The sequence below is a fragment of the Oncorhynchus mykiss genome, chromosome 1, assembly GCF_057628025.1.
Source record: "Oncorhynchus mykiss isolate SJ-2025 chromosome 1, ASM5762802v1, whole genome shotgun sequence".
Taxonomy (NCBI): domain Eukaryota; kingdom Metazoa; phylum Chordata; class Actinopteri; order Salmoniformes; family Salmonidae; genus Oncorhynchus; species Oncorhynchus mykiss.
In genome coordinates, this window is record NC_143022.1 from 20,773,111 (window position 1) to 20,800,867 (window position 27,757).

Below are 27,757 nucleotides of genomic sequence, written 5' to 3' on the forward strand. Positions count from 1 at the left end.
ATTCCTTAGAAAGGCCTCGCATGAGTGGTTTGATTGGGTGGTGGGGTGGGTGGATGTCTGGTGAGGGGGGCAGAGTGGTGCGTGGAGGGATGGAGGGAGGAAGGGAGAGGGAAGCATCGGAGACTACACTCAGGTTTGGTTAAGAGTTTAAAGCATTGACAGCAGCCCTAGGCTCAAGTCTGCATCCCTCTGTGCTGCGCTTGCAACCTTTTGTCTCTCACTCCATTGCTCTCCCTCTACCTCTGTTTCTCTAGCCCTCTGACTTGTGGACTCAGGATCTAGTAGTCGCTCCATTACTGCATAGGACAGGCTCTATCGCAAACTACAGGGGTAACAACTTTCTCAGCTACATTTCTCTTCTCCGTGAGCACATTAACCAGACACTATGGAGGCCATCAAGAAGAAGATGCAGATGCTGAAGCTGGACAAGGAGAACGCCATCGACCGCGCAGAGCAGGCTGAGACCGACAAGAAGGCAGCAGAGGACAAGTGCAAGCAGGTGAGTTGAGAAAGATCCATCTGCATGTCTATGAAACATCACTCAGTTGACACAGTAAAATGGCACTTAGCTACAGAAGGATAAAGTGCAGGATTTAATCAAAAGCAATGTTCATAAAGGGATATGACAAGAGATATCCGAGTTGGATGATGCTTAAATTCAAACCATGTACGGGCTCTGATGTCTCATACTGCTCTACACTCTGTAAGCCAATCTAAACATTTGTTCCATACCAGATGTATTTCGGAGAATATTGTGTGTAATTAATCCAATGCAAATAGGTTTGATTAAAGTGTGGACCCAAATCAAAGACTGACAGTGTTAGCAAATGTATTGTAATAAAAGATGTGAGACCAAGTCAATCAAAGTTAATGAAAGAATCAAAGTGGACCCAGTGTGCATATGCCTGTAATGTCTGCAGTTGACCAGAGCACAGCTCAGTGGAAGTGTTTAGGTTAAATCAACAAATGAAAGATGACGTTGACCTATGAGGAAAGATTCCTTACCAACAGCCCACAGCAGCCTTGGGAGGGAAAGAGGACCGGATGACAACTCCTTCAATGGACAACACACAGTACCACTGGAACTTGACAAGAGCAATAAAACACAGCTAAGACGGAGTATAACCTCCGATTATGGCTTTAGTTACATAGTCCAAAGATTAATGATGATCCGAGTACTTTATCCCCCAGGCTTGGACTAAACTGATGCCAACTGAAAAAAAAATGTATTTAAAAAAGGACAAATAGGTGCTGGATGCAGCATCGTCTTGATGGTCTGTTGACAAGGCTCAGCCCAAATCAGGATAAACCCAGTGGTGGTCGGGGTCCTACAATTCCACAGAGATGGACCCAGATCCTATTCACCCCGAGTTTGGAGGTTCCTGATGGGGCTCCGGAGAGGTATAGCTGTAGCAGAGGAACACTGGTAGACCAAGGGCCAAGAGTCCATCCAAGTGCCTGACATGCGTCTCCATTGCCTGAGAGAACAGTCAACCAAGGATAGCAGCTGTATTTTTAGACAATAGGAGATCGGCCCTGTGGAATCCAGCGGGATTATCAGCACTTCAGAGCCCCAAAGGCACAGAGGGGAACTCTGATTACTACTTAACCCCCAGTGTGTGTGCAGGCTCTGCATGCTAGCGCTTTATTGTTCTGACAAAATTAAAATCCACTGTCAACACCCTGAGGGAAGTTACCATGCACATTGTAGATTTCTCTCATCACTGTTGCTTTGAGCAGATTATCAATCCAGCTGCAGAATTATAACTTTATAGGCATTCATTTATTTAATGTTTTACCATCAAATCATAAAGGTGTAACATTGGGGCTGCTAAATAGGTCCCCTGAATATCAAGATGGATTATGGGTAGACACATCAGTCCTATAAATCCATAGGCTAAAGTACAGGTAGGGAATAGGCAAAAGGCATTGTTAGTGAGGCAGGCAAAAATTCACACGGGAGCAATAAATCCCAGGAAAAATAGTGCTCTGAAATACGTGTCACAAAACAATACCTCCGTGATGGGGTGCAAAGAACTGAACTAAATAGTGTGTTAATGAAATACAAGTGTGCGAACATGTGAATAGAATTCAGGTGATTGGGATCTGGAAAGTGAGCTGCATTCGGGGGATCTGTGTGTTTGGTGCAGGTAAAAGGTTTGAGCTTACCGGTAGGTAGTTGGCGAGGGCTCTTTGCCCAAGCACAGACGGGATAGGAAAGAACGTAATCTCGGACGTCAGCTGTTAAGGATGACCACCAGAACTTGTGTGTCAGTAGCTCTGCGGGCCGGGTGATTTCAGGATGGCCAGAACTCAGCGAGGTATGGCACCACTGCTGACGGATGCAGGAACATAGGTCTTGCCTGCAGGAGTGTCGGGAGATGCTGGGTCGTGGCATAGGGCCTCCTGGACGGCTGCTTGGATTTCCCACTGTATGGGTCCCACGACACAAGATGGAGGCAGGATGGGCTCAGGAGCTGGGTTAGAGGAAGGGGTGTCAAATAGACGGGATAAGGAATCAGCCTTCACATTTTACTTGCTGGGCAGATAGGTGAAGTTAAAGATGAGTGCCTAGGGAGCCTGTCTGGGGTTGAGCCTATTAGCACTTAAGTACTCCAAATTGCAGTGGGCGGTGAGGACAAGGAATGGGTGATGAGCTCCCTCTAACAAGTAGCACCACTCTTCAATAGCCAGCTTAATGGCGAGGAGCTCTCAGTTCCCAATATCATAGTTCCTCTCAGCGGGTGACAGTTTCTTGGAAAAGAAGCCACATGGGAGTCATTTGGGAGGTGTCCCGACCCGCTGAGAGAGAACCGTTCCCACGCCGACCTCCGATGCACCTCCAGAACAAAAGGAAGGGTAGGATCTGGCTGCCTAAGGATGGCTGCAGAGGTGAAGAGGCATTTCAAGGTCTCAAATGCAGTAAGGGCGGTGTCGGTCCATTGGAGGGTATGGGTTTTGACTGATGAGAGCTGAGAGAGGAGCGGTTGTGCTGCTGCAGTACCAGAATGAACCGCCGGTAGTAATTGGAGAATCCTAGGAGACATTGTAGTTCCTTTACGGTGGTAGGTTTGGGACTTTGCCTTCGTCCATGTTGACCCCTCCTGGTGTCAGCACGAACCCTAGGAAGGTTACTGTGGTAACGTGAAAGGCACTCTTCTCAGCCTTACCATAGCAATGGTGTTCCTGTAGCAGTTGGCTAAAGTACAGGCAGGGAATGGGCAAAAGGCGTCGTTAGTGAGGCAGGCAAAAACTCTCAATCACGTGAGTCAACCGTGGGAAAGACATATCACAAACCAAACAATACCTCACAGGGATGGGCTGCAAAGAACTGACCTAAATAGTGTGTGATAATGACATACAGGTATGTGAACAGGTGATTAGAATTCGGGTGATTGGAATCTGGAGAGTGAGCTGCGTTCAGGGGATCTAGGTGTTTGAGAGTGTGAGCTGGAAAGTGGGCTGGAAAGTGAGCTGTGTTCAGGGGATCTAGGTGTTTGAGAGTGTGAGCTGGAAAATGGACTGGAAAGTGAGCTGCATTCAGGGGATTTACATGTTTGAGGGTGTGAGTTGGAAGCAGACATTACAGATACAGCTAGATGTGTAACTGAAGGACAGAACTGAACAAAGCATTAACATTCCTACCCATACCAACATATTTTCTTGTAGAAATTTGGAAACACAATCTCACATTTGATTAATTAATTAAAGAAGATAAACAAGAACGGCAACATATGATGGAAACTTGATACTAAAAACCTTACGTTGACATTGATAAAATGGTGATATAATAAGAGTTATCATAATAGAAATATAAGAAAGCAAGATGAGTAGGCTAATATACTGAAAGAAGAAAAGACACCAATGTTTGTGAGTGTGTGCATGCAGGAGAGCTAATTTGTGTGTGTGTGTGTGTGTGTGTGTGTGTGTGTGTGTGTGTGTGTGTGTGTGTGTGTGTGTGTGTGTGTGTGTGTGAGTGGGTGGGTGAGTGAGAGAGAGAGAGAGCTGACTGTGTGTACTATTAACTAACAAACATCTGTCCTGCTCTAGCTGGAAGACGAGCTGCTGAGTCTGCAGAATAACCTGAAGGGGACTGAAGACGAGCTGGACAAATACTCTGAGGCCCTCAAAGACGCCCAGGAGAAACTGGAACAGTCTGAGAAGACCGCCGCAGACGTGAGTGGGCAGCAAAGCACCCTGGGTAGAGCCCCTATCACACACCCACTGGGTGGTGATTGGAGGAAGGGAACTAGGAGGAGGTTGGGCGCGTGGGTTAAGTACACTACCAGTCAAACGTTTTAGAACACCTACTCATTCAAGGGTTTTTCTTTATTTTTACTATTTTCTACATTGTAGAATAATAGTGAAGACATCAAAACTTTTGAAATAACACATATGGAATCATGTATTAACCAAAAAAGTATTTGAGATTCTTCAAATAGCCACCCTTTACCTTGATGACAGCTTTGTACACTCTTGGCATTCTCTCAACCAGCTTCACCTGGAATGTTTTTCCAACAAGGAGTTCCCACACATGCTGAGCACTTGCTGGCTGCTTTTCCTTCACCCTGCGGTCCGACTCATCCCAAACCATCTCAATTTGTTTGAGGTTGGGAGATTGTGGTGGCCAGGTCATCTGACGCAGCACTCCATCACTCTCCTTCTTGGTAAAATAGCCCTTACACAGCCTGGAGGTGTGTTGGGTCATTGTCCTGTTGAAAAACAAATGATAGTCCCACTAAGCACAAACCAGATGGGATGGCATATCGCTGCGGAATGCTGTGGTAGTCATGCTGGTTAAGTGTTCCTTGAATACTAAATAAATCACAGACACTGTCACCAGCAAATCACCCCCACACCATAACACCTCCTCCATGCTTTACGATGGAAAATACTCATGCAGAGATCATCTGTTCATCCACACCGCGTCTCACAAAGACATGGCGGTTGGAACCAAAAATATCTCATTTGGACTCCAGACCAAAGGACACATTTACACCGGTCTAATGTTCATTGCTCGTGTTTCTTGGCCCAAGCAAGTCTCCTTTTCTTATTGGTGTACTTTAGTAGTTGTTTCTTTGCAGCAATTCGACCATAGATGCCTGATTTGTAAATATTTCTAAAAACCTGTTTTCGCTTCGGCATTATGAGATATTGTGTGTAGATTGAGGAGGAACAATATTTATGTAATCCATTTTAGAATAAGGCTGTAACGTAACAAAATGTGGAGAAAGTAAAGGGGTCTGAATACTTCCCAAATGCACTGTATATCATAGAAATCAAAAGATAATTCCACATAAAAAAATGTATGGGATTTGCTGCATTGGTTTTGTGGTTTTGCTGCTCAAATGCCAGAATAGCCAATTGGCTACTGTCTAAAACTGCAAGGGTACATCCTCAGTGTTCACTGTAAACACTCGCCGGAAGTTTAAAAACACATTTAGCTCACAAGACATAACATTTGCTCAGTGTTTAGCAGTCTTATGGCTTGGGGGTAGAAGCTGTTCAGGCTCCTGTTGGTTCCAGACTTTGCAGTACTGGTGCCACTTGACGTGCGGTAGCAGAGAACAGCCTGTCTTGGGTGGCTGGATTCGGACAATTTTTGGGGCCTTTCTCTGACACCATCAGGTATAGAGGTCCTGGATGGCAGGGAGCTCAGCCCCCCATGATGTATTGGGCCGTACTCACCACCCTCTGTATGGCCTTACAGTTGCCGTACCAAGAGGTGATGCAGCCAGTCAAGATGCTCTCAATGGTGCAGCTGTAGAACTTGAGGGCTCATGCCAAATCATTTCAGCCTCCTGAAGGTGAAGAGGTGCTATCGTGCCGTCTACATAACTGTGTTGGTGTGTGTGGACCATGTTAATTTGTTAGGGATGTGGACACCGAGGAACTCAACGCTATCGACCCGCTCCACTACAGCCCGATCGATGTGGATGGGGGCGTGCTCGCCCCTCCGTTTCCTGTAGTCTGCGATCAGCTCCTTTACAATATTAAGCATTATTGGAATGGTTCCCACCTGTTGGGATGATTTATATATACACTAGATGACTGATAGGGGGCGATGTGTTGAAACCACCATGTTTCCATCTTGGCACTCTTCCACCACCGTTGTAAAAAATATTTTGGAAGTTATAGAAATGAATGTATTAATGTCTACATTTGTTTATGCATGTATTATATTACACACACCATTTTGTATACTTTTAAATTATATTATGTGAGCAAAAAGGTTCTTAAAAGTAAAACATTTTTAGATTACTAATGCTACTGTCTCCAATACAACAAAAATACTTAAATAGATGTCATTTTGTCCTTGAAACATTTGATTGAAATAATGCACAATTTTATTCATTCCCATAGAGTACCACAGTATGTGGCACAATAACCATACAACTTAAAGTCAAACAGAGAAATGGCTCCAATTGTTTTTTCCACCAATCATTTTGCCGTTAAGGGATTTTAGAAACACTTCAAATTAGGTCTTTGTTTTGTGTAGGCTTACCATGGTGTGACATTTTGATTTGGGCTCCCGAGTGGCGCAGCGGTCTAAGGCACTGCGTCTCAGTGCTAGAGGCATCACTACAGACTCTGGTTTGATTCCAGGCTGTATCACAACCGGCTGTGATTGGGAGTCAATTGGCCCAGCGTTGCCCGGTTTTGGGTTTGGCTGGGGTAGGCTGTCATTGTAAATAAGAATTTGTTCTTAACTGACTTGCCTAGTTAAATTTAAAAAATACAAATAGCTGTGTAAATCTCTAGGACAAGGTGACTTTTATCAATATATTTGCCTGTATTTACCCCTCACAAATGAAAAGCCAAATAGCTGTGTAAATCTCTAGGACAAGGTGACTTTTATCAATATATTTGCCTGTATTTACCCCTCACAAATGAAAAGCCAAATAGCTGCTAATGTGGCTATCATAAAGAAGTACAAACGCTATGATGATCTGGATGAGACTGACGAATCGAGGCAAAGGTAAGAATCTCTGAATTAACTATCTAATGTTAGCTAAAGGTAGTAATGAATAAATTGGCAACATTTCTCTAAATGTACAATTCTGTGAACTGTCTTGCGCAAGTTTTAAATTGACACAATACCTGTTAGCAAAGGTGTCAGCTCGAGATGACGTGCTGGGATTTGTAGTTTTGCATGACGTCTACTTTGATGCTAATTAGCATTTTCGAATCTGAGAGTAAATAAGAGCCGAATATATTGATAAAAGTCACCTTGTCTGAGAGAGATTTACATAGTTATCAAAATGTCACGCCATAATAAGCCTACACAAAACACAGCCCTTATTTTAGTGTTCCTAAAAATCCTATATGGGTAAAATGTATGCTGGAAAAACAATTGGAACCCTTTCCCTGTTTAATACCCATAAAACCACTAGGTTTTATGACGCCTCCACTGTGGGGCTCTATAGAGGACTGCTCCTACTGGAGAGTGCCAACATGGCCGACCGGCGGCTTCAAAGCCTCTTAATGGCCAATGCATAGCATCAGCAATCAATGGTTTATATACATCATTGGTTGGGACCTGGGCCTTTGTGTTAAGAGGCCTACACCAAATTTGGTCAGCAATGTTCTTGGCTACCCACCACATGCCATTGTTTTGAATGGTGATATCCATTCTACTTGTTCTAGTTATATGGCTGGTCCGTTGCCCCAGCGCCAGCTGTGAGTGTACTTTGATCAGGCCTGTCTGTGTGGAGATCATAATGTGTATATCATTCTGGGCGCCTAGTCTTGAAAGATGAGCTCACCAACTCCCCATACACACTCAGCCACTATGTTCCGCCTAAACACAACAGCACTGGTTAACATACAGGAATGCTGGTAAACTCTGGATAGTAGATACTGTATGTATGGCTGGGTGGCTGCTATAAAGGGGGTATCCCTCTACACCTGCTTTGACTGTACTTACAAGCAGGTAGCCTAGTGGTTAGAGTGTTGGGCCAGTAACTGAAAGGTTGCTGGATCAAATCACTGAGCTGACAATGTTAAAATCTGTTGTTCTGCCCTTGAACAAGGCAGTTAACCCACTGTTCCCTGGTAGGCCGTCATTGTAAATAAGAATTTGTTCTTAACTGACTTGCCTAGTTAAATAAAGGTTACATTTAAATACAGGCTTAGGCTTCATTTCAAAGAGGATCAAGTGTGTGCTCGTCATATTTTTGAGGTTGAGTATGAATAAGCCCATATTGTTGTTTTTCAATATCCACAATCTGATTATCTAATAAGATGATCTATTAAAATGTAGAAATTCAGCAACTTTTCCTAAGAGGAAAGGCTGTTTTTGGTATTAGTTATGTGCTCTCTGAACGACTGTTCGTCAAAGAAAGGCAGTGTCTGTTTTGCCTGTGGCTAGAATGATGTTATCCTGCTGTCATTATGAGATATTATCTCTCATACCAGACCCACTTTTTCATTTTCCCAAACACAGTAGGCCTGGTGTCTGAGATCTGCAAGCAGACAGAAAGAATGAGCACCAATATTTATACAATAAACAATCTATGCAAGAAAACAATTAGCAGTAACAATACAGTTCCTGTAACACTTTTTAAAATTCTCTAACGTAAGTGATAGCGGTTTGTAGATAAAACAACAAAGTCAGATTATCTGAGCCGTGTGTGCCCCAACTTCAACAAGGAGACCGTATTGTTTGGGATTCCGGATATCCCAGAGAAACTCACTGTTGTCTTGCACAGGGAGAGAGAAAGACAGAGAGAGAGGAAGTGGCTGACCAGGCGCAGGAAGGCAGGACTGACATGGCAGCTCTGGGGAATTTAGGCCAGGCTTCCATGAAAACATGCTCCTGAACACTCCGCCACATGTCATTTATTAGAGGCAACGGTCAACTCATTACACATCTGAATTAACACAGCGAAATCAGATGAGTAGGCAGAGAATAACTGCCCTATAAGCCAGACAACAGCTGATTGCTAATGTTAGCCTGTGTCTGTGAGGCATTGTAAGTGAACAGTATGGTGAGGTTGCCCCTAGACACTGGTCTAAGGTCAATTTTCCCAGCTAATGATTTAACATCAGGATTTTAGGGAGGTTAAGCTGGTCCTAGATCAGTGCCTTGGGGGAACTCCAACCTGAAGCGTGTGGTATTTCCTTTGTGTCTGTGGGGCATGGTAACCTTAAGAGAATGGGCTGTAGTGAATACGGGTTGAAAAGGGCTGTGGAGCAGCAGGGCAGAGCAGCAGTTCTGGAATGTCAGGAATGCAGCTAAAGCAAACAGATAGGTCCACACTCCGGTGTCTAATGAAATAAATGATCCAAGCTTTTCCTGTGGGGAATTCACATAGGCATTCACAGAGCTGGAGCTGAAGCTGTACCGACCACATTTCCACAAGACACTCACCCGAGACACCATACATCAAAACCTGCTGATTCCATCTGCTTGCTGGAGTATAGACAACTGAATGATGTGAATTGTTTTGTGTACAGCTACCCACACACATATTGATGAGGTATTCAACAACCAAGTTACAGTAACCAATACAAATAGGAGTCGCCAGAGCTACACGAAAACGACACAACATTTAGCCTAAAATCAAATGCTTTAGACTTTGATTTAACAACTGTTGATAAAACCTGGAATTTTTGTACACTGTAATAGATAATTAGAATGAACTGTTGCGAATATTGTTCAGAATAATCTCTTAAAGTTCAAGTATGAATTTTCCATGTCAAACCAGAGAGAAGAGCTATGTATAGGCACTTAAGTGTCACATTTTAGCCTCATGTTTGCTGGACTGGATTTCCTGTTTTCCCTGTCTTTGGTGACTAAATTGAAGCCCTGAATTTGAAGAACATACATTATTTACTATGGCATTGGCAACTGTTAACGTACATAACACTCTTTATAGGCTACAAAATAGATTGATTTCTTGCCATTGAAGCTGTTCATTGAAAGTCCCCTTTGCCTACACCCGCAAGAATCACGCAGAACGGGAACGCCCCGCCTATCCTGAAACCGTGACCTCATCTGAATCACACTTCTCTGTATTGGAGGAACTTTTCTCATCATTCCTTCCTTCCTTTTATTTATTTATTCTCTGCCATTCAAAACTGGAACGCTTCGCTAATGCGTTCATACATATTGCATTCCAAAGTATATATTTGAATACTTTTTTTAAAGTTACTCTTAGTCTGAACTAAATAACCACCTGGAAAACCTATTGTCTTGGCTTATACAACTTTTCTTATTGCACTGCACTTGAAGATTTATATTCTGCTATTTCGGTCCATTCCAAAGACTGAGTACTATTATTATATCCTGTTTGAATAGACCAAAGCAACCTTTGCACAATATTACAATTTTCGAAAACAAAAGTATTTTTTAACGAATAGTACGAGAATGTCGGGTTTGAATTCTTTGGACGCTGTGAAAAGAAAAATCCAGTGTTTGCAACAGCAAGCCGACGATGCAGAAGACCGAGCCCAGGTTTTACAGAGAGAACTGGATGGGGAACGAGAACTTCGGGAGAAAGTGAGACAATCGAATACTTATCTTTTTCCTCTGTCTACTCTTTTTAAAAACGTCGCTTATCTGTCCTTCTCCTCATGACCACGTCTGCTATAATGGTACGTTCTGTAATAGTGTGGAAGATACACGTTAATGAATTGATCTGCCGGTAATGAAGACACAAAAAGTCTCCAAAAAAGGCTGAATTGCTAAAGGTCCTAGCGCGTACACATTAATCATCAGATGTGTGCTACAGTAGGAATCATCCATCTTTGTTTTAGACAATCCACTATTGACATATTTTCAAGACCTAAATATATGGTCCTTTTCTCTCTTTGGACATTTCCTTTTCATTATAAAGGAGTACGCTGTAACTAGGCTAGGCTTAATAATAAGGCCCAATTTAGGTTTGTATGAGTCTAATGCTGGAACAAGATGTTAGTATAGAAAATTGGTAAATCTGGAGGGCCAGCACAAACTTACGTTTCTTGTAAAATAGCTGTATGGTTCAAAAGTATTTCAAATGCTGTTGCTTTTGAAATATGTCTGAATCATCCAAACATATTTGCAATAGAAACATTAAATGGCTACTTGTGGGAGGCCTAATGAGAGTAGAGAGATTGAGCTGTCAGGTCTTGATTGGGAAGGCAGCAAGAGGTGAGGTAATGAGAGGATCTGGCTAAAGGAGGGGTTTCCCCTTCATTTCAGTGCAATCCATCAAAGGAAGCAAAAGAAAGAGGGATGTGAAATGGATGTTTGGATAGCATTGTCCTCCACGAGAGGCCCAGGATGTAAATGTGTGCGAATGGCTTCTTGGTAGTTGTTGTCAGATATAGGCCTTGTAGAGAGGCAGCTTTCATTGACATATGGTGATGCATATAGAAGAGACAGAACCTTAGGGCTCATTGGACATGAGTACTGACTCATGATTGGACAGCAGGGAGGCCATAGTGGGTCTGTGAGAAGCTTAAGAACCAGGCATGGTGGGGGATGCATTTTCATTTCATCCCCTGAATTGACCCCAAGTCTGCAACCTGGCTGCTATTACATTCAGTTTCTTCAGTCACAGACTCAGACCTTACAGTCTTCTCAGCCTCAAAGCCTCTTGGCTGCATCTCTGATCAGTCTTCTCCTTGTATGAGCTGAAAGTTTAGAGGGACGGCCAGGTCTTGGTAGATTTGCAGTGGTCTGATACTCCTTCCATTTCAATATTATCGCTTGCACAGTGCTCCTTGGGATGTTTAAAGCTTGGGAGCAGAGATCCTCACTGAACTTCTGGAGAGAGTTTGCTGCACTGAAAGTAAAGGGGCTGAATAATTTTGCACGCCCAATTTTTCAGTTTTTGATTTGTTAAAAAAGTTTGAAATATCCAATAAATGTCGTTCCACTTCATGATTGTGTCCCACTTGTTGTTGATTCTTCACAAAAAAATACAGTTTTATATCTTTATGTTTGAAGCCTGAAATGTGGCAAAAGGTCGCAAAGTTCAAGGGGGCCGAATACTTTCGCAAGGCACTGTATGTAGAGGAGAGGGATGATATCTATCCCAAGCGGAGCTAGCTTCACTCCCAGACCCTTCCTGGAGGGACTGCCTCTGGCTCGATATAGACCATAGTCCTCCAAACCACAGAGCTAGGATCAGATGACCCTACCCCCAGTCCTAGGCTTAACCATTAGGGGGATGAAACAGTATCTGACCCAGTATCAGTGGTTAGACGCAGCTTCTCTCTACTCCCTGCCCCTGAGGAACAGGCCCAGGATACTGCCTGTCGGCTCCACTCCGACACTTCCTGTGCCGCAGCTTCAGCCCACATCAGCAGGAAGATAAGCAGATGCTGGACATTTCTCCCAGGCCTGGACTCTGTGATACAGACACATCCTGATTATCTGGGGGGTCTAAAAGAGAACCCAGTTGCTATATGAAGTTGGCTACTGACTTTGGTGCTGCAAACATTTCTTATCAAAAGACTTCTATAGAATAATGTGATATTTATAATCACTTATTATAAAAGTGTAAAGAGCAGACCACACCCAGCTAGCGCATAACATCCTGAGAACCATATGAGCGTGGTTGTCCTATGGTTATTTAGCATAAAATCTTAACATAACTTTCTAGGAATGGTGCAGGATAGTTACATGGCTTTGGAACATTCTTAGCACATTTAAGGAACTTGACAAAAAAAAATATTTTCTTGGTATTTCATTACTTTAACAGGACGTTTCCTAAAAGTTCAAATATGGTTACATTTCATTTAAATTTTGGTAATGTTCTAGACCCTTAAGAAACAACGTTCGTCTGTCGGAATTTCCGTACTTCAGCAAAACGTTTCCTACAGGTGTTCTCATGGTTGTATTTAAAGTAATGTTCTCAAATTGTTCCGAGAACGTTAAGAAAACTTTACATAAAAACCACAAGAGAACTTTAATAACATTCAGAGAACAAACATACATTCCGTTCTCAGAACGTTAAGACCATTGACATGACAACTTTAGTAACGTTCAGAGAACGTTCAGTTTTACTGGTCAGGATACTTATGGCTTCGTTCCCTGAACCAATGGGAAACCGAAAACGGACGTTCCCACAACTTCCAAGGAACCAAATGTGCTAGCTGGGCAGTCTATCCCTCTCACCAAGTTTTAAATAACATTTGTTTGCTTAGATCTGTATGCTTTTGACAGCCATGTAAATATACAGTAGTGAATGCCAAATAGGTCTAGATTTATTGACTGGCCTGTCTGGTAATTAGGCAGTGGTTTCCTGCCACAAATAGCACCATGATGCATTGCATGCTACGGAAAGAATTACTTCCTGGTTCCACTGAAGAAGAAAAAAAATATCTAACTTTGGACTTTCTCCATGGGAGTATCACGACTATTCAAATTTAAGTTTAACAGTAATACATTTTGGCATTCATTGGGCACAGGGCACTCCCTTGGAACTTGAAAGTACAGTATTTGAGGGAGTGGATGTTGGCTTGTACTTACAGTGTTGACCAGGGATCCTACTGCCACGCATAGTGACAGACCTAAGCTTGTCCACTGCTTTAGACCAGCATAATATATAAACCAGTAAATAGTTTCACAGGCAGAATGTTTACTTTACCTGCTGGTACTTAACTCTCTGGTCTAAGACCCAATTGAGCTTTCACTTTCTTATTTGCATACCGGCACTACTTCCTGGTGTTGGCTAGCAACTGAGACCCTGCTGAAGCACAGGGCTTTTGTTTTGCACATGTTCTCAGACCCATTAACAAATCAGTGAGCCATCCCTACTCTGAAGCTGGCTTAAGTCAGGATGAGGAACAGGACAGGGTCTGAATGTGGCTGAAATACGATGGAGTTGACCACACTGTTCATTTAGCGTACTATTTGCATTGAAAAGGCTTGTCGCACTGCATTAGAAGCACGTGGCTGGTGTTTAATATCCTGCCTTTACATATCTCCTCCTGAAATGCCTAGTTATATGAGGCTGTCTTTGTATGTCAAGTCTCTGTTAACAGATGGGATCACAACAGGACTGGACCAGCACTATAACACAGCTCCAGCCTGGAACACTTCCATAGAAACCCAATCCTTATGCTCTTCATTACCCCACTGTCCTCAAATGAAGCAATAATTAGATTCCTGACGTGCAGTCGCCCTCGCTCCGTCTCAATGCTTATGACTCTTCAGGATGAGAGTGACAACAGGCATGTGTTTTCTAATGAATGCATGTCTCACTCTCACCACCTTCGTTCTTTGTAACTCAGTTCACGCCAGGGTCTTGGGTTCGATTCCCGCTGGGGCCATCAATACGAAAATGTATTCAGTCACTGTTGTACGTCCCTTTGGATAAAAAATGACACGCTAAATGGTATATCCCTGTCATCTTTGGCTCAGCATTTACATAATCACAGCCAATGAAAAGGCTCTGGTATTGATATAAAGTCTCCAAAGCGTAAAGAAAGCTGGTCGCGTGGCCACAGGGAGGGAGATAGAACTTTGTCCAGAGCAGGGGACAAAGTGAGCGATTCAGCGAGTTAGTGCTCCAGATGCTGGTGGAATATCAAGCGTATTGTAGTGAGCTGCTGGCGCTTGATAAGGATGCTGTGGCAGTGGGTTATTAGTGTCAGTGGGGCTTCGTTGTGTCATCAGCTGCCAGCTAGACTCAAACGGCCTCAATACAACAGAACACAGTCGGCTGGTACAGCAGATATATAGAAGCTAATGGCTAGGAGTTAAAAGGCTTCTGAAGTTTGTAATTTACACGTTGAAATTTCAGATCTGATTTTCCCTTCCGAAAAAAGGAATCGACCCCAACAAAAATGTCCATTAATTATTATCCACACAATAATAAAGATCCTACATTTTTCGCTACTGATACGCTTTTCATTCTATACACTATTGTTGATGTATTTAATGCCATGACATAATAATAGACATTCCATTAGCATAACTTTAGTCTGTTGAGTTTCTCACTAGACATTTTCTATCTTCCATTCATAATTGGATCCTCTTATTTATATGTGAGAGAGGAAGCACTAACAGAGCACCTCCTTAGCTTGGTGTCTTTCCTTTTCCTGAATCTAGTTGTCACAGATGGTTTCATTTTAGCATTTTTTTCCTATGTGTGTCTCTCTTTGTGTGTGTGTCTGTGCGCCATTGTGTGTGTGTGTGTGTGTGTGTGTGTGTGTGTGTGTGTGTGCGCGCTCTCTAACATCTTCTTGGCACTGCACCACAAACATTCTCTTGAGTATGTTTTACCATATAAGGTGTGTGTCTCATGCAGCCAGAGAATGCTATTTGACTATGGAAGGGCGTGGCTAGGGAAAAGGAGAGAGATGGAGGGAGGGAGGGAGAGAAAGGGAGAGGGAAAGAGAGAGAAAGAGAAAGCACTCTCCTCTGACCCTGAACTGACTGTGAGAGAAAGAGGGGAGGGAGGAAGGTCAGGATGTAGTGTGGATTGGTTTCCTGTCCGTTTTCTACCATTTTCCCCTTTAAACCGACTCCATTTCCTTTCTCTCAAATAGGGTCTTTACATTTTCGTCTAAATAACAGGAATGTGCTCATGTACTGTATAGGGTGTGACTGTAAGTTGTTATGACAGATAGTTGGTAGTTAGCTATATACATCTTTGTGGTACTTTTCAGGTCTCCAGAGTATTCTTTAACGACCATCCATATGGTATGGGCCTGGTCCATCGTTCAGCTACACAGTAAATAATCTAACTAACAACAAAATGCTTTTCCAACCAACTCTGAGAGACTTCAGTTTTTGAATGCAAGTACCTTACATCATCATGCATCTCGAAGAAGAATGCCTGGTTCCCTCGACATGGCTGAATGATTTACCTTTGGAACATACTATATAACGATGTAGGATCTTTATTTGAGCCAGTTTGCTATAGCAGGAAAATAATCCTGCAGCAATAGGAAATGTAAATTATTATGCAGATTTCTGTCTGAATCCTTTTAAAACCTCAAATACACTAGAACTTTTAAATGTCCTGCATTGCAGAAAAGTTATCCTGCAACAGGGTGATCAAATTAAGATCCTACATCTGTAGATGGACAAGCAAGCTTTAAAACACACAGAGAATTGTCTGGGGGAGAATTCCCCACATGATAATCAATGTCTGATGTTAGATAGAGTTGAGGCACTAGTTTATAATGGCTATCGCTCATTGTTTTAGTGGTAAATCCGCTAGTAAAAATATTTCTATGCTGCTGATTATTTTGTCAACACAACAGCCATTCAACTGTTCAGGTAGCTATTGTAGCTCTATTGCTAACTGCCTGCCTGGTTGTATCAGAACGGGTTTCATAGCCACATACAGACATGCATACCTAACTGACCTGCGCTCATGAATAGAATTGATGTTTGTTTATGTGTGGAGGCTTTCTCCAGACAATTGCCTCATAACTGTATCTGTTTTTTCAGGCCTTGTTTCTTTCAAACTGTCTGGCAGTTGATCTGATGTCCATACAACCCCATAAAGAAGTTAGGGGATGATGTATTATCCACATTGATTCATTTTGTGGTCAGTTTATGCACCAGTTTAGAAAACGCTCAGTGTCTCGTTGGATTCAATTGACTTTTAGCTGGCTGGCTGTTGATCCATCATTCATTTAATGGACATTTCCTGTCCGCTTCCACTGCCTCTCTAAGCACATATTAACTAGGGAGAGAGAGGGGGGGATGGGTGGGGTGTCAGTCATGCCTGAAAGATAGATCGGGAGAAAGCAAAAGAGAGGCATAGAAAGGAGAGTGCTGACTAACCGCCAGGCCCTGAGCAGAGCAAGAAGCCATGTCTCTCCCACAGCCATCCCAGAGCAGAGCTGAAATATCCAGCCCATGAGAGAATGGAATGGCACTCACTCTGCACAAATAAATCCTAATTGCCCTTTTCCTCTGTCCTCTGTTAGCTCTCTCTATGCCTCACTTTCCAACAGTAACCCCCATCTCTATCTCTGTAGAGCTTCTCTTCCAGGCCCTAGGCCTGAGGCCTAGTTGTGTACGCTGGGTCTGGACATGGTCAGCCAAGGGCAGGCCTGTGGGTGCTGTATTGAACTGTGGGAGGAGTAGTAGTAGTAGACCTGAGTCAGAGTTGGCTAGAGAGCTTCCATTGTATTTGTCTGAAATCTGTGTTTCTATATTAGGCCTACTCCCTGGGAGGTGGATATGCTTATGGACTGAGAGAGGGAATAAAGGTTTGATTTTCTGTTTGCTTTCTACGAACGGGATTGTTTTTCAAGTAAAGAGGACCCCCAAAAAAATCCATCATGTGACCCACTTATTTTGTCTTAAATCAAATCAAATGGATTCCACTGAATGGAATCAGTAGTTCTGTTCGATGCTCATTCATCATTAAACGTACGTTAAGCGTTAAACGTTAAGACTCTTGCTTTTATCCATTTGAATGTTTCCATCTGTCTCCAATTCACTTTGTAAATGAGTTATTCATTATTTGGACACTGAATGCATGACTAATTTTACATCCAAGAACTCAGCCAAATAGATTGCCTTGGCTTGACCTTTTACTGCAGTGGGCTAAATCAGGGTCACACAGAGTGTTTCTTGTTAGTCTTAAACAAATCTACTTTGAATGTATACACCTTACACATATGGTTATTGACTTAAACAAATTAAGGCAACTGTACCATGTCAGATATAGAGTTGAAATGTATTACATTTTGAGTTTACATCCCAATATTACACTTTATATACTTCACAGAACACTGAAATATAACAAAACCGTTTGACATAGAAACACCGGACTTTCTGTTTAATTACAAAATTCAGAAAAATATTAATAACATTTCACCCATGAGGCCACTAGAGGGCGATTTGGTAATTTTACTATAGGAAAGGGATCATGAAGAGGATATGGGCTCTTTGTGTATTCCCCTGTTGTTGGATCCTGACACATGGTTATGGGTGACTGAGGATGTCTTTACCCCCCATATGATGGCTTACATTACATTAGCATTTACATTTGAGTCATTTAGCAGACACTCTTATACGAGTAACTTAAAATAACTAGGTGGGACAACCACATCATAGTCATAGTAAGTCAATTTTTCCTCAATAAAGTAGCTATCAGCAAAGTCAGAGGTAGTAAGAGGAGGAAAAGTCCAGATCGACTGTTAGTTCACAAAAGGCATTTTTGCAGTGTGCGGAGAAGCGGTTGACATGGGAGAACTTGGGAAGGTTGAACACCAGGTGGGCAGTAGCGTTCTGGATAAGTTGTAGGGGTTTAATGGAACAAGCGGGGAGCCCAGCCAACTGCAAGTTGCAGTAGCCCAGGCGGGAGATGACAAGTGCCTGGATTACGACCTGCGCCACTTCCGGTGTGAGCTAGGATCGTACTCTATGGATGTTGTAGAGCATGAACCTGCATGAGCGAGTCACTGTTTTGATGTTTGCAAAGAACGACAGGGTGTTGTCCATGGTTACGCCAAGGTTCTCTGCAATCTGGAAGGGGGACCATTGTGGAGTTGTCAATCTGGAAGGAGAGGTCTTTGAGCGGGCTGGTCTTCTCCGGAATGAAGAGCAGCACCTTCTTGTCAAGGTTGAGCTTGAGATGGTGGGCTGACATATAAGCTGAGATATCTACCAAGCACGCAGAGATGCGTGTCGCCACCTGGGTGTCGGAAGGTAGAAGGAGAAAAGTAGTTGAGTGTCATCTGCATAGCAATGATAGGAGACCATGTGAGTGTACCATCCAGGGAACATCCTCTTAGCAGGATGTGCTTATTTCTAGTACAACACATTACTGTGTCAGTGTGACCCTGATATGTGTAACCTTTGACCTCATCCCCCTCTCTTCTCCCAGGCGGAGGGTGATGTGGCGGGTCTGAACCGCAGGATCCAGCTGGTAGAGGAGGAGTTGGACCGGGCCCAGGAGAGGCTGGCCACTGCGCTGCAGAAACTGGAGGAGGCAGAGAAGGCTGCGGATGAGAGCGAGAGGTCAGTACCAGCCAGAGAAACGGACGTATTTATAATCTTTCACCTTTTAATCTTTATATTTAAAGTGCATTCGGAAAGTATTCAGACCCCTTGACTTTTTCCACATTTTGTTACGTTACAGCCTTATTCTGAAATGGATTAAATACATATTTTTCCTCTTCAATCTACACACAATACCCCGTAATGACAAAGCAAAAACAGGTTTTTAGACATTTTTGCAAATGTTTTAAAAATAGAAAATCCTTATTTACATAAGTATTCAGACACTTTGCTATGAGACTTGTAATTGAGCTTAGGTGCATCCTCTTTCCATTGATCATCCTTCAGATGTTTTTACAACTAGATTTGAGTCCATCTGTGGTACATTTAATTGATTGGACATGATTTGGAAAGGCACACACCTGTGTATATATAAGGTCCCACAGTAGAATATTCCTGAAGGACAAAAATCTCTACAGCACTCCACAATCAGGCCTTTATAGTAGAGTGCCCAGACGGAAGCCACTCCTCAGTAAAAGGCAGATGACAGCCCGCTTGGAGTTTTCCAAAAGGCACTTAAAGACTCTCTGACCATGAGAAACAAGAATCTCTGGTCTGATGAAGCCTGAATGCCAAGCGTCATGTCTGGAGGAAACCTGGCATCGTCGCTACGGTGATACATGGTTGTGGCAGAGTCATGCTGTGGGAATGTTTTTCAGCAGCAGAGACTGGGATACTAGTCAGGATCGAGAGAAAGATGAACGGCGCAAAGTACAGAGAGATCCTTGATGAAAACCTGCTCCAGAGCACTCAGGACCTAAGACTGTGACACCAACCCTAAGCACAAAGCCAAGACCATGCAGGAGTGGCTTTGGGACAAGTCTCTGGATGTCCTTGAGTGGCCCAGCCAGAGCCCGGACTTGAACCCGATCGAACATCTCTGGAGAGACCTGAAAAGAGCTGTACAGGAACACTCCCCAGCCAATCTGCAGAGAAGAAGGGGAGAAAGTCACCAAATACAGGTGTGCCAAGCTTGTAGTGTCATACCCAAGAAGACTTGAGACTGTAATCTCTGCCAAAGGTGCTTCAACAAAGTACTGAGTAAAAGGTCTGAAAACGTATGTAAATGTGATATTCCAGTTTGTTATTTTTAATACATTTGCTAAAATGTCTAAAAACCTATTTTTGCTTTGTCAAGGCTGTCATTGTAAATAAGAATTTGTTCTTCATTGACTTGCCTGGTTAAATAAATGATGGGGTATTGTGTGTAGTTTGAGGGGAGAAAAAAAACGACTTAATTTGTTTTCGAATAAGACTGTAATGTAACAAAATGTGGAAACGGGTCAAGGGGTCTGAATACTTTCCAAATGCACTGTGTATGACATTTTCCATTCGATAGTACCAGGAACATGCGACTTGCTTTGACATTTTTTTTTATTGTTATAGGTTTTGATGCCATGTCCATTGCTAGCAAATGACCAGCCCCTTCAATAGCGTACTGAAAGAAATATTTCCGGAAAGCCATCTTGAATGTGTAAAACCATTCAATGTGCCTCCATATTGGGTGGGCTGTGTAAATGATACTTGAAATTGATTGTGTCTTGGGTGTTGCTGACATTACTGTGTGTCCTGTCCTATCAGAGGCATGAAGGTGATCGAGAACCGGGCCTCCAAGGACGAGGAGAAGATGGAGATGCAGGAGATGCAGCTAAAGGAGGCCAAACACATCGCTGAGGAGGCCGACCGCAAATACGAGGAGGTGAGACTTCACATGGTCCCATAGAGTTTGTTCTGTCTGGGGTATAATCCATTCATAGAAGTATCCCTTAACACACTCATACTGTTCCACTAATATGTTTATCTCGCTACCTTAGGTGGCCCGTAAGCTGGTAATCCTTGAGGGAGAACTGGAGAGAGCTGAGGAGAGGGCCGAGGTCTCAGAACTGTAAGTGCAGCACACGCCTCCTACACTAAAATAAGAGGGTAAACAAAGGTTCTTGAAATGAACATGTGAAGATCCTTCCAGTATTGTGTATGTAAGTATTGAGATGCCAATGCTAAGTACTTTTCTTCCTTTATTCCCCGGTAGTAAATGCAGTGATCTGGAGGAGGAGTTGAAAAATGTGACCAACAACCTAAAATCCCTAGAAGCCTCATCTGAGAAGGTCAGTGTGCATACTATTACATCATACAAGTAAATACAGTCAACTACTGATGAGTGCAAACTCAGCTTAAGTGCAGTGTAGATCACCAGTCCCAATTCAAATACATTATTTTTTTACTTATTCTGGATATTTGCATGTTTTAGGTAAGTGCATCCACTTAAGTCAGTCCCAAATCATTAGTTGACTATACATGGCAGACATGAAAGCAGAGTTATTTTTAGTATAATCAATACCTGACACACTTTTATCTTCAAAGACATCTGAACAAAGATCCTGGTGTCACCTGACAAATTGGATGTTGATTTCTTTATGATAATGTTGATGGAACAGGAAGGTGTAATAGCCCTGGACCAAAACAGACCTTTCTCTGCATTCCTATCTAGCCAGCTTAGTGCCAGTCACGCCACATGAATCTCCCTCAGCCACTTAAGCAGTTGCCCGGTGCTGATTAAATCACTGCCCTTCTCATGGTTGGCATCACAGCACGATGTGTTCCTTATGCCCATGCTAACACAAAGCTAGTTTATCAAACCTGAAGAGTTGTATTTAGGGTTGCAAAGCTACCTGTAATTTACAAAAGTTAGTAATTTTGGTAATTAGTAATTTTGGTAATTAACAGAAAATATGTATCGGAATTTTGGTAATTTATACTTGAATAACTTAAAACATGTTTTATTCATATATTATTCATTTTTTATATCTGTTTCCATATTGTTCATGAGTTTCTTATTAGATCAACCATATGGTTCAAGAGAAAATGGCCAAATTAATGAAAAAAGCATCTAATCAACACTGCCATTATTTTCAATTATTTCTGCAACTCTTCCAACTATTGACATTTTTCACAACTGTCACCAGTTTGACGCCAAAACATTAGCAAATACATATTGACATAGTAAAATAAATAAAGGTTTGTAAAAAGAAAATGAAAAAAAAAGATGAAGGATAGTTCATGTTGAAACCCTCCTATTAAACACCAATGGTATTCAAGAAGTTGATGGTTTACATTTAGGATAATGTTTTACAGCTTTGTCATTCTATTTTTTATTTTAAAATCATCTTAGGTAATTATTTAATATATTTTACATGTGATGAGGCCATACAGAGCTAAGATATTATTAGACACCTGTGATAATCTTAAGTACCCAAAAGGGCCACTAAATGTTTGTGATAAAATCATTGAAATATACCAAAATGTTGGTAGTTTACTTTTAAACTTAGAAAGTTTCCAGTAATATACCCTCCCTTTGCAACCCTAGTTGTATTACAGCGAAGCATGGTTGACAAACAGTGCCGCAAGATCATCGCTGTCTATGCACTTTCATGTCTGTCTGTTTCTGAACGCGTTTCTGTCTCTGAGATGAATGGTCTGACATGTTCAAGATTTCAGAGCTTGCCTGGAACAGACTTTGTCTTGTATTTTGACAGTACTCAGAAAAAGAGGACAAGTATGAGGAGGAGATCAAGGTTCTTAGTGACAAGCTGAAGGAGGTAAGCAGCTGCTGGCATCTTATTGGATTCTTAGTTCATACAGTAGTAAGCCAATTTGCTCCATGTCAAAATGGCGTCCTGTTCTGACACCCCCCTCCCTGTGTGTCCCCCAGGCTGAGACTCGTGCAGAGTTTGCAGAGAGGACAGTGGCCAAACTGGAAAAGTTCATTGATGACCTGGAAGGTATGAGTGCTAAAAACGCTGTTGCAAACTGCTCTATGGCATTTCGATAGAAGAGAACGTAAACGTACCTTAGTGTGGAGAGAAAGTTAGACATATTTTATTGCAGAAGATTAAACTATATATTTTGAAAATAACCGTTTTATCATTGTTCTCAGTTGCATCTCAGACTTATAAAGCTGAGTTGCTCAAATAAGAACATTCCATGTCAGTAAATTAGTAAAGATGTCGAGCTTGTTCCGTATTCCCCATTGTATGTAATTTCCTTGGTCAAGAGGTCTGGATATTTAATCCTCTCCCTGGGCAATGAAACAACATCTTATTATGCACAGTTTCACATTGACATGGTCCCAGCTAAAAATAAGAAAATTTAACTAGCTGGAAATATTTCTCTAGAAGAAAGGGTACCCTGCCAAACGTATGGAAACTTCTCCGAGAAGATAATAAAACACACTGCCTTGGTCTCCAGTTTAAAGAAATATGTAGGCCCATTTTCTACGAACCAAAGAGCACCTATTTTGGTGTCTGATGTCTGCACTAAGAACAGAGTGCTCAAATTCCTTTAAGATCAGCATTTTTGGTCCTAGAGCCACATGAAATGGGTTTACCGGTATGAAGTACGTTTATGGAAACCTTGATATAGGCTTAAATGCTTAAGGTCTTAATCTCTTGCCCCCCCATCAAAAAAAAGATTTGCAACATATTTCAATTTTAGAATGCTCACAGGTAGACTAAGATGTCTTATCTTTCTGGCATATTCTCTTCTTTCATTTTTATACTGTATGACTTTTCTCTTTTGCATCCACTGACCTGTCCTCTCTTTCTCTTCCCTCTCTTTTTGGCACCATTTCCTTTTTGATTCCCTGTCCTGTTCTCCACCTCTCTCGGCTGCTGATTTCCTTGTGCCTTACCTGTGCTACTTCTTGCTGCCCTTTGACCTCCAGATGAACTTTATGCTCAGAAGCTGAAGTACAAGGCTATCAGCGAGGAGCTGGATCATTCCCTCAATGACATGACCTCCTTGTAGACATTTCTTTCTGCCGGCCTCCTGCTGCCTCCAGGATGTCTGTCCCTCCAGGGTGTCTGTCCTCTCACCCTTCCCACTTTAGGCTATTGTGTCCTGGGGTTAGCCTCCTGAAATACCCTTTCTCCTTTTCTCTGTGCCTTCTGTCCATCTCACTGTGTAATGAAACTCATTAAAAGCTAACTATCTCAACTATCCTTCTTTAATTAAATAGTTTTGATATTACAATCTTTATAATAGGATAAACAACTGTTTTAAGAAGGTGAGAATTTATGGAGTGTGGCATGCATTCACACCGAGTGTCCCTCACATCCTTTTTACATAACATTTGTCGCGCAACTCCATACATTACTGTCATCAGTTTTATATATGCAAATCTGCCTTTTGTTTTGGGTAGTGTTCTTTAGTGTGGTTGTGTTTTGCATATTGAACAACTTAACACGGCCACAGCAGTTACAGTATGTAAAATCAATCAAATGTATTTATAAAGCCCTTTTTTACATCAGCTGATGTCACAAAGTGATATACAGAAACCCAGCCTAAAACCCTAAACAGCAAGAAATGCAGATGTAGAAGCACGGTGGCTAGGAAGCAGCTGTTGTACATCCTGTATAGGAATGGCTTTGGATTCTGTGTAGAATATTGTTTACCAAACCTAAGGAGAATGAATTCATATGAATCAACTTTATGATGGTCCTGTCATGTGTGGTTTCATTCTATATGTCTTCAATATGTCTTTATTTTATGTATTTTTTTAGAAAAATTAGCAGGTGCCAAAGAAGAGAACCTGGGAATGCATCAAGTCCTGGATCAAACACTGCAAGAGCTCAACAGCTTATAAAGATGATGAGGAGGAAGATGGAGAGGATAAAAGTCTTGCAACATTCCATAAATATTACATTTCATTCCACATTTTGAGCTGTAAAGTCTTATTCCCAGCGAAAGGGGATTAACTTAACTTGTACCCTTTTTTTTTAAACCAATGAGTCAAGAATAGAAAAAAACGACAACTCATATTTGAAATGTGCACTCAAAAGCATGTTTTGAAATAGGTTGTGTTATGTATGGCGTTCATTTATGTATGATTCATGAGCTCCACCGAGAGTTATTTTGCAAACAGTTGACAGGAATCAGCTTTTACCAACTGACATGGTAATTTAGTGCATGCACAATGTATGTGAACATATCCACAGGTTGGACTGTGCCTTTTAATGAGCCAATATTCTACCTTTGGTGTATATGTGTGTGTAACATGGTCATTGACACTAGAGGAAGACTCATGGAAACGATGGTGAACATGTCTGTGGTGCTACTGGTGGTGCTAAAATACTGTGACTATCAACAATACAATCGTTTTTTATGTGAAAAGAGTATTCTATACAAATCTTTCAAGGAACTACAACTCCTCTTCTGACCTAACGTATTATCTGTATGGTCTTAAAGTGCCGCCATATGCTGACATGCAGCTTCATAGCACCTCCTTTCCACTATGGCCTGACATGCCTGCCACTATCCCAGCTCTGCATTTGGCTGCCTAGCCTAGGTGTAAAATCATAATCCTGGTATTATATTGTGGTGGTAGCATATTTAATAAAAGTTAAACCAAAAAAAGCACCACTGGGGCCTCAATCAAGGTAATAAAACACGGATACTTATTGTATATAGTAGAATAATGTTAGTTATTGATGTATTGCTCCAGTTTTACAAAACTTTCAGTCAGGGGAACTCTCGAAACCAAAGAATACACAAACCACAGAAGGTGAACCGTCAAAAGGTTTTATTGTTGTCTGTGAAGGTAATCAATCAAGGCTTCTCATCCTTATTTGACAGTCTGTGTTAAAATGTTTCATTCACTTTTCCCGCTTTCAGTCTAATAAATTTTTACACAACCTGGCTCAAGAGATTATTTAATGTATTATTTAGTAAGAAAAATAGAAATGTCAAACACAGAGACAAACCACTTCATACACTGCATACAGTATATTATACCTATTCATTACAAAAAGGCATATTGTATCTCAACGATATTGTAATCTGTTTATATCATAAGGACAAAACACTGCCAATCAGCTCATCTGAATAATCCCCATTCAATATAATGTGATAATTTACAAAACATCCATGGTCCACAATTTACGACTATCACAGTTGATAGCTCACTACTGAAATCTCACTCAGCGTTGCTTTCTTCTGAAGGAGCAGCCTGTATAGGGGTGAGAAAGAGACTGGTAAAGTCAAAAATCAGTAGATATTCGATAGAGCTCTACACTGATATGGGCCTATGCTACTGTATAAGTTATTGAGCAATGTGATTGTACAACAGTCTTCTTACCCTCAGTGAGGCGGCATTTCCCCCCTCTGGGCTGGCACAGGACGAAGGAGCAGCCGCCACAGGTCACCACTCTCTGGGCATGACTGAACACTGTGGTGATCCTGTAGCAGCCTGGAATAAAGTTGAAAACAATGCTTTGTTTATTTTCATGCTTCATCTTTTTGTGTTGTAAATTATAATTCTTATAGATCGGGAAATGGGAAAGCTAATTTAATAATAGTGTGAACACTACATGTAAATAGTTTGGGCAGTTGATGTAAACTACATCCTTAATACTCACCAGGGCATTTTACATCCATGAAGTAGGAGTTGGGACTCTGAACCAACCTCTTCTTCTTGTGTCTTTGCCTCTCAGCCTCCAAAGTAGGGTGCATTAGGTCCTTAGTGAGCTGCAATATGGATTCATGTATAAAACTATTTGTTTTCACAGCTCACACCATTAGAACCATTAAAAAATATAAAACCATGTAAAAGGGGAAATAAGTCAAGGGCACCCTCTCATGTCTGATACAAGAACTGCAGCAGAACTATTTCTGAGACTTGCCCGGGCATGTAATTCCATTCCCAGAACAGGCACTGTTTTATATTTGCTAAATGGTCATGTTTTAAACCAAATCATAGTCTTCATAACTTATTGCTGAACTTGACTGAATCATTAGCCAGTACTGAGCGATTAACCGACATATTTTCTGGTTATTTGCAACGTCGGTCAATTACTTGAATTCATTTAGTCCGGTTTTAGTGGGTGGCCGTATATAATGCGACGGTCTAGCAATCCAAAGGTTGCGAGTTCAAATCTCATCACGGACAACTTGAACATTTTCGCTAATTTACAACTACTTACTACTTTTTTAGCTACTTTATAACTACTTAACATGTCTGCTATCCCTACCCCTTTAAACCTAAATCCTAAACTTAACCTTAAGCCTAACACCTAGCCTAGCTAACGTTAGCCACCTAGCTAGAATTCATAACAGAAAAATACGAAATTCTTTGAAATCAGGATCCCACCGGCTGACTGTTACTGCCTAAGCAGAGAAAAGATTATTAGGATATTAAAACGAATAAGCTCATTAAATAAAAAGTAATATACACACCGGAAATATTGTATTTCATAGTAATTTCTTATTTTATATTGATATCTACCTCATGTGGAACTGAGAGACAAAGCAACATTTTCAATGTTTTGACAAATTAATGTTTACTACTTTTGACTTTGGAATTTCCATTACAAAGCTCTAAAATCATTGTAATGCTATTATTTCATAATGCATTTCATGTAAAAAAAAAAAAAAGAAAAAAGGATCAAAACCGAAAACCATGATTATTTTTTTTATAATAGAACTGAAACCGAAGCAACCTCAAAGTACTAATAGCTCAGCACTATTAGCTACTAACTTCAATGTTCATGGTCAAAACAAGGCCACCAATAAACATGTACACGTTGTACAGTATTTGACTGGCTATTCCAAAGAATTGCTCGCATGAGCAAAGAAAAAACACTTACCGACATTGCTTCTCTTGGTTATTGTTATTTCACTCACTGGCACTGTACTTTCAACTTTGAATAGAATATTAAAGCACTCCTTTGCAGACTGATATCGTTGTTGTTAAGATGAGAAGATAATGGTGGGATCACATTTTCATGGGTGGGACAT

The 27,757-nt window shown here is 41.6% G+C and overlaps 2 protein-coding genes across 5 annotated transcripts; one reads left to right on the forward strand and one right to left on the reverse strand.

Moving 5' to 3' along the window:
* Positions 1-25,661, forward strand: tpm4a (tropomyosin 4a). Of its 3 annotated transcripts, none has more exons than XM_021579973.3 (9): positions 1-499; positions 4,051-4,176; positions 18,795-18,928; positions 20,549-20,666; positions 20,782-20,852; positions 20,997-21,072; positions 22,501-22,563; positions 22,677-22,746; positions 24,526-25,661. In XM_021579973.3, the coding sequence occupies exons 1-9, from the start codon at positions 386-388 to the stop codon at positions 24,606-24,608; spliced, it is 855 nt and encodes a 284-aa protein (XP_021435648.3). In that variant the 5' UTR covers positions 1-385; the 3' UTR covers positions 24,609-25,661. The 3 variants fall into 3 exon arrangements, with proteins under 3 accessions (XP_021435648.3, XP_021435697.3, XP_021435749.1); XM_021580022.3 differs by lacking the exon at positions 24,526-25,661 and adding an exon at positions 23,688-23,839; XM_021580074.3 differs by lacking the exons at positions 1-499; positions 4,051-4,176 and adding an exon at positions 9,905-10,504.
* On the reverse strand, positions 25,530-27,748 carry LOC110502382 (small ribosomal subunit protein eS27-like). Of its 2 annotated transcripts, XM_021580480.3 has the most exons (4): positions 27,607-27,748; positions 26,380-26,488; positions 26,100-26,210; positions 25,530-25,970 (listed from the first exon to the last, which is right to left on the reverse strand). In XM_021580480.3, exons 1-4 carry the CDS (start codon positions 27,610-27,612, stop codon positions 25,942-25,944), a joined length of 255 nt encoding a protein of 84 aa, XP_021436155.3. In that variant the 5' UTR covers positions 27,613-27,748; the 3' UTR covers positions 25,530-25,941. The 2 variants fall into 2 exon arrangements, with proteins under 2 accessions (XP_021436155.3, XP_021436078.3); XM_021580403.3 differs by having other exon boundaries at positions 25,930-26,210.
* Between the last annotated feature and the right edge of the window lie 9 nt (positions 27,749-27,757).

What these genes read in the sequence shown, in the direction of transcription:
- tpm4a (XM_021579973.3), top strand. Translation starts at nt 386, where the DNA reads ATGGAGGCCATCAAGAAGAAGATGCAGATGCTGAAGCTGGACAAGGAG. An exon ending in CAGAGGACAAGTGCAAGCAG is followed by an intron (nt 500 to 4,050) that starts GTGAGTTGAGAA and finishes GTCCTGCTCTAG; the next exon opens with CTGGAAGACGAGCTGCTGAG. An exon ending in GTTCATTGATGACCTGGAAG is followed by an intron (nt 22,747 to 24,525) that starts GTATGAGTGCTA and finishes GTATTTTTTTAG; the next exon opens with AAAAATTAGCAGGTGCCAAA.
- LOC110502382 (XM_021580403.3), bottom strand. An exon ending in CATGGATGTAAAATGCCCTG is followed by an intron (nt 26,211 to 26,379) that starts GTGAGTATTAAG and finishes ACTTTATTCCAG; the next exon opens with GCTGCTACAGGATCACCACA.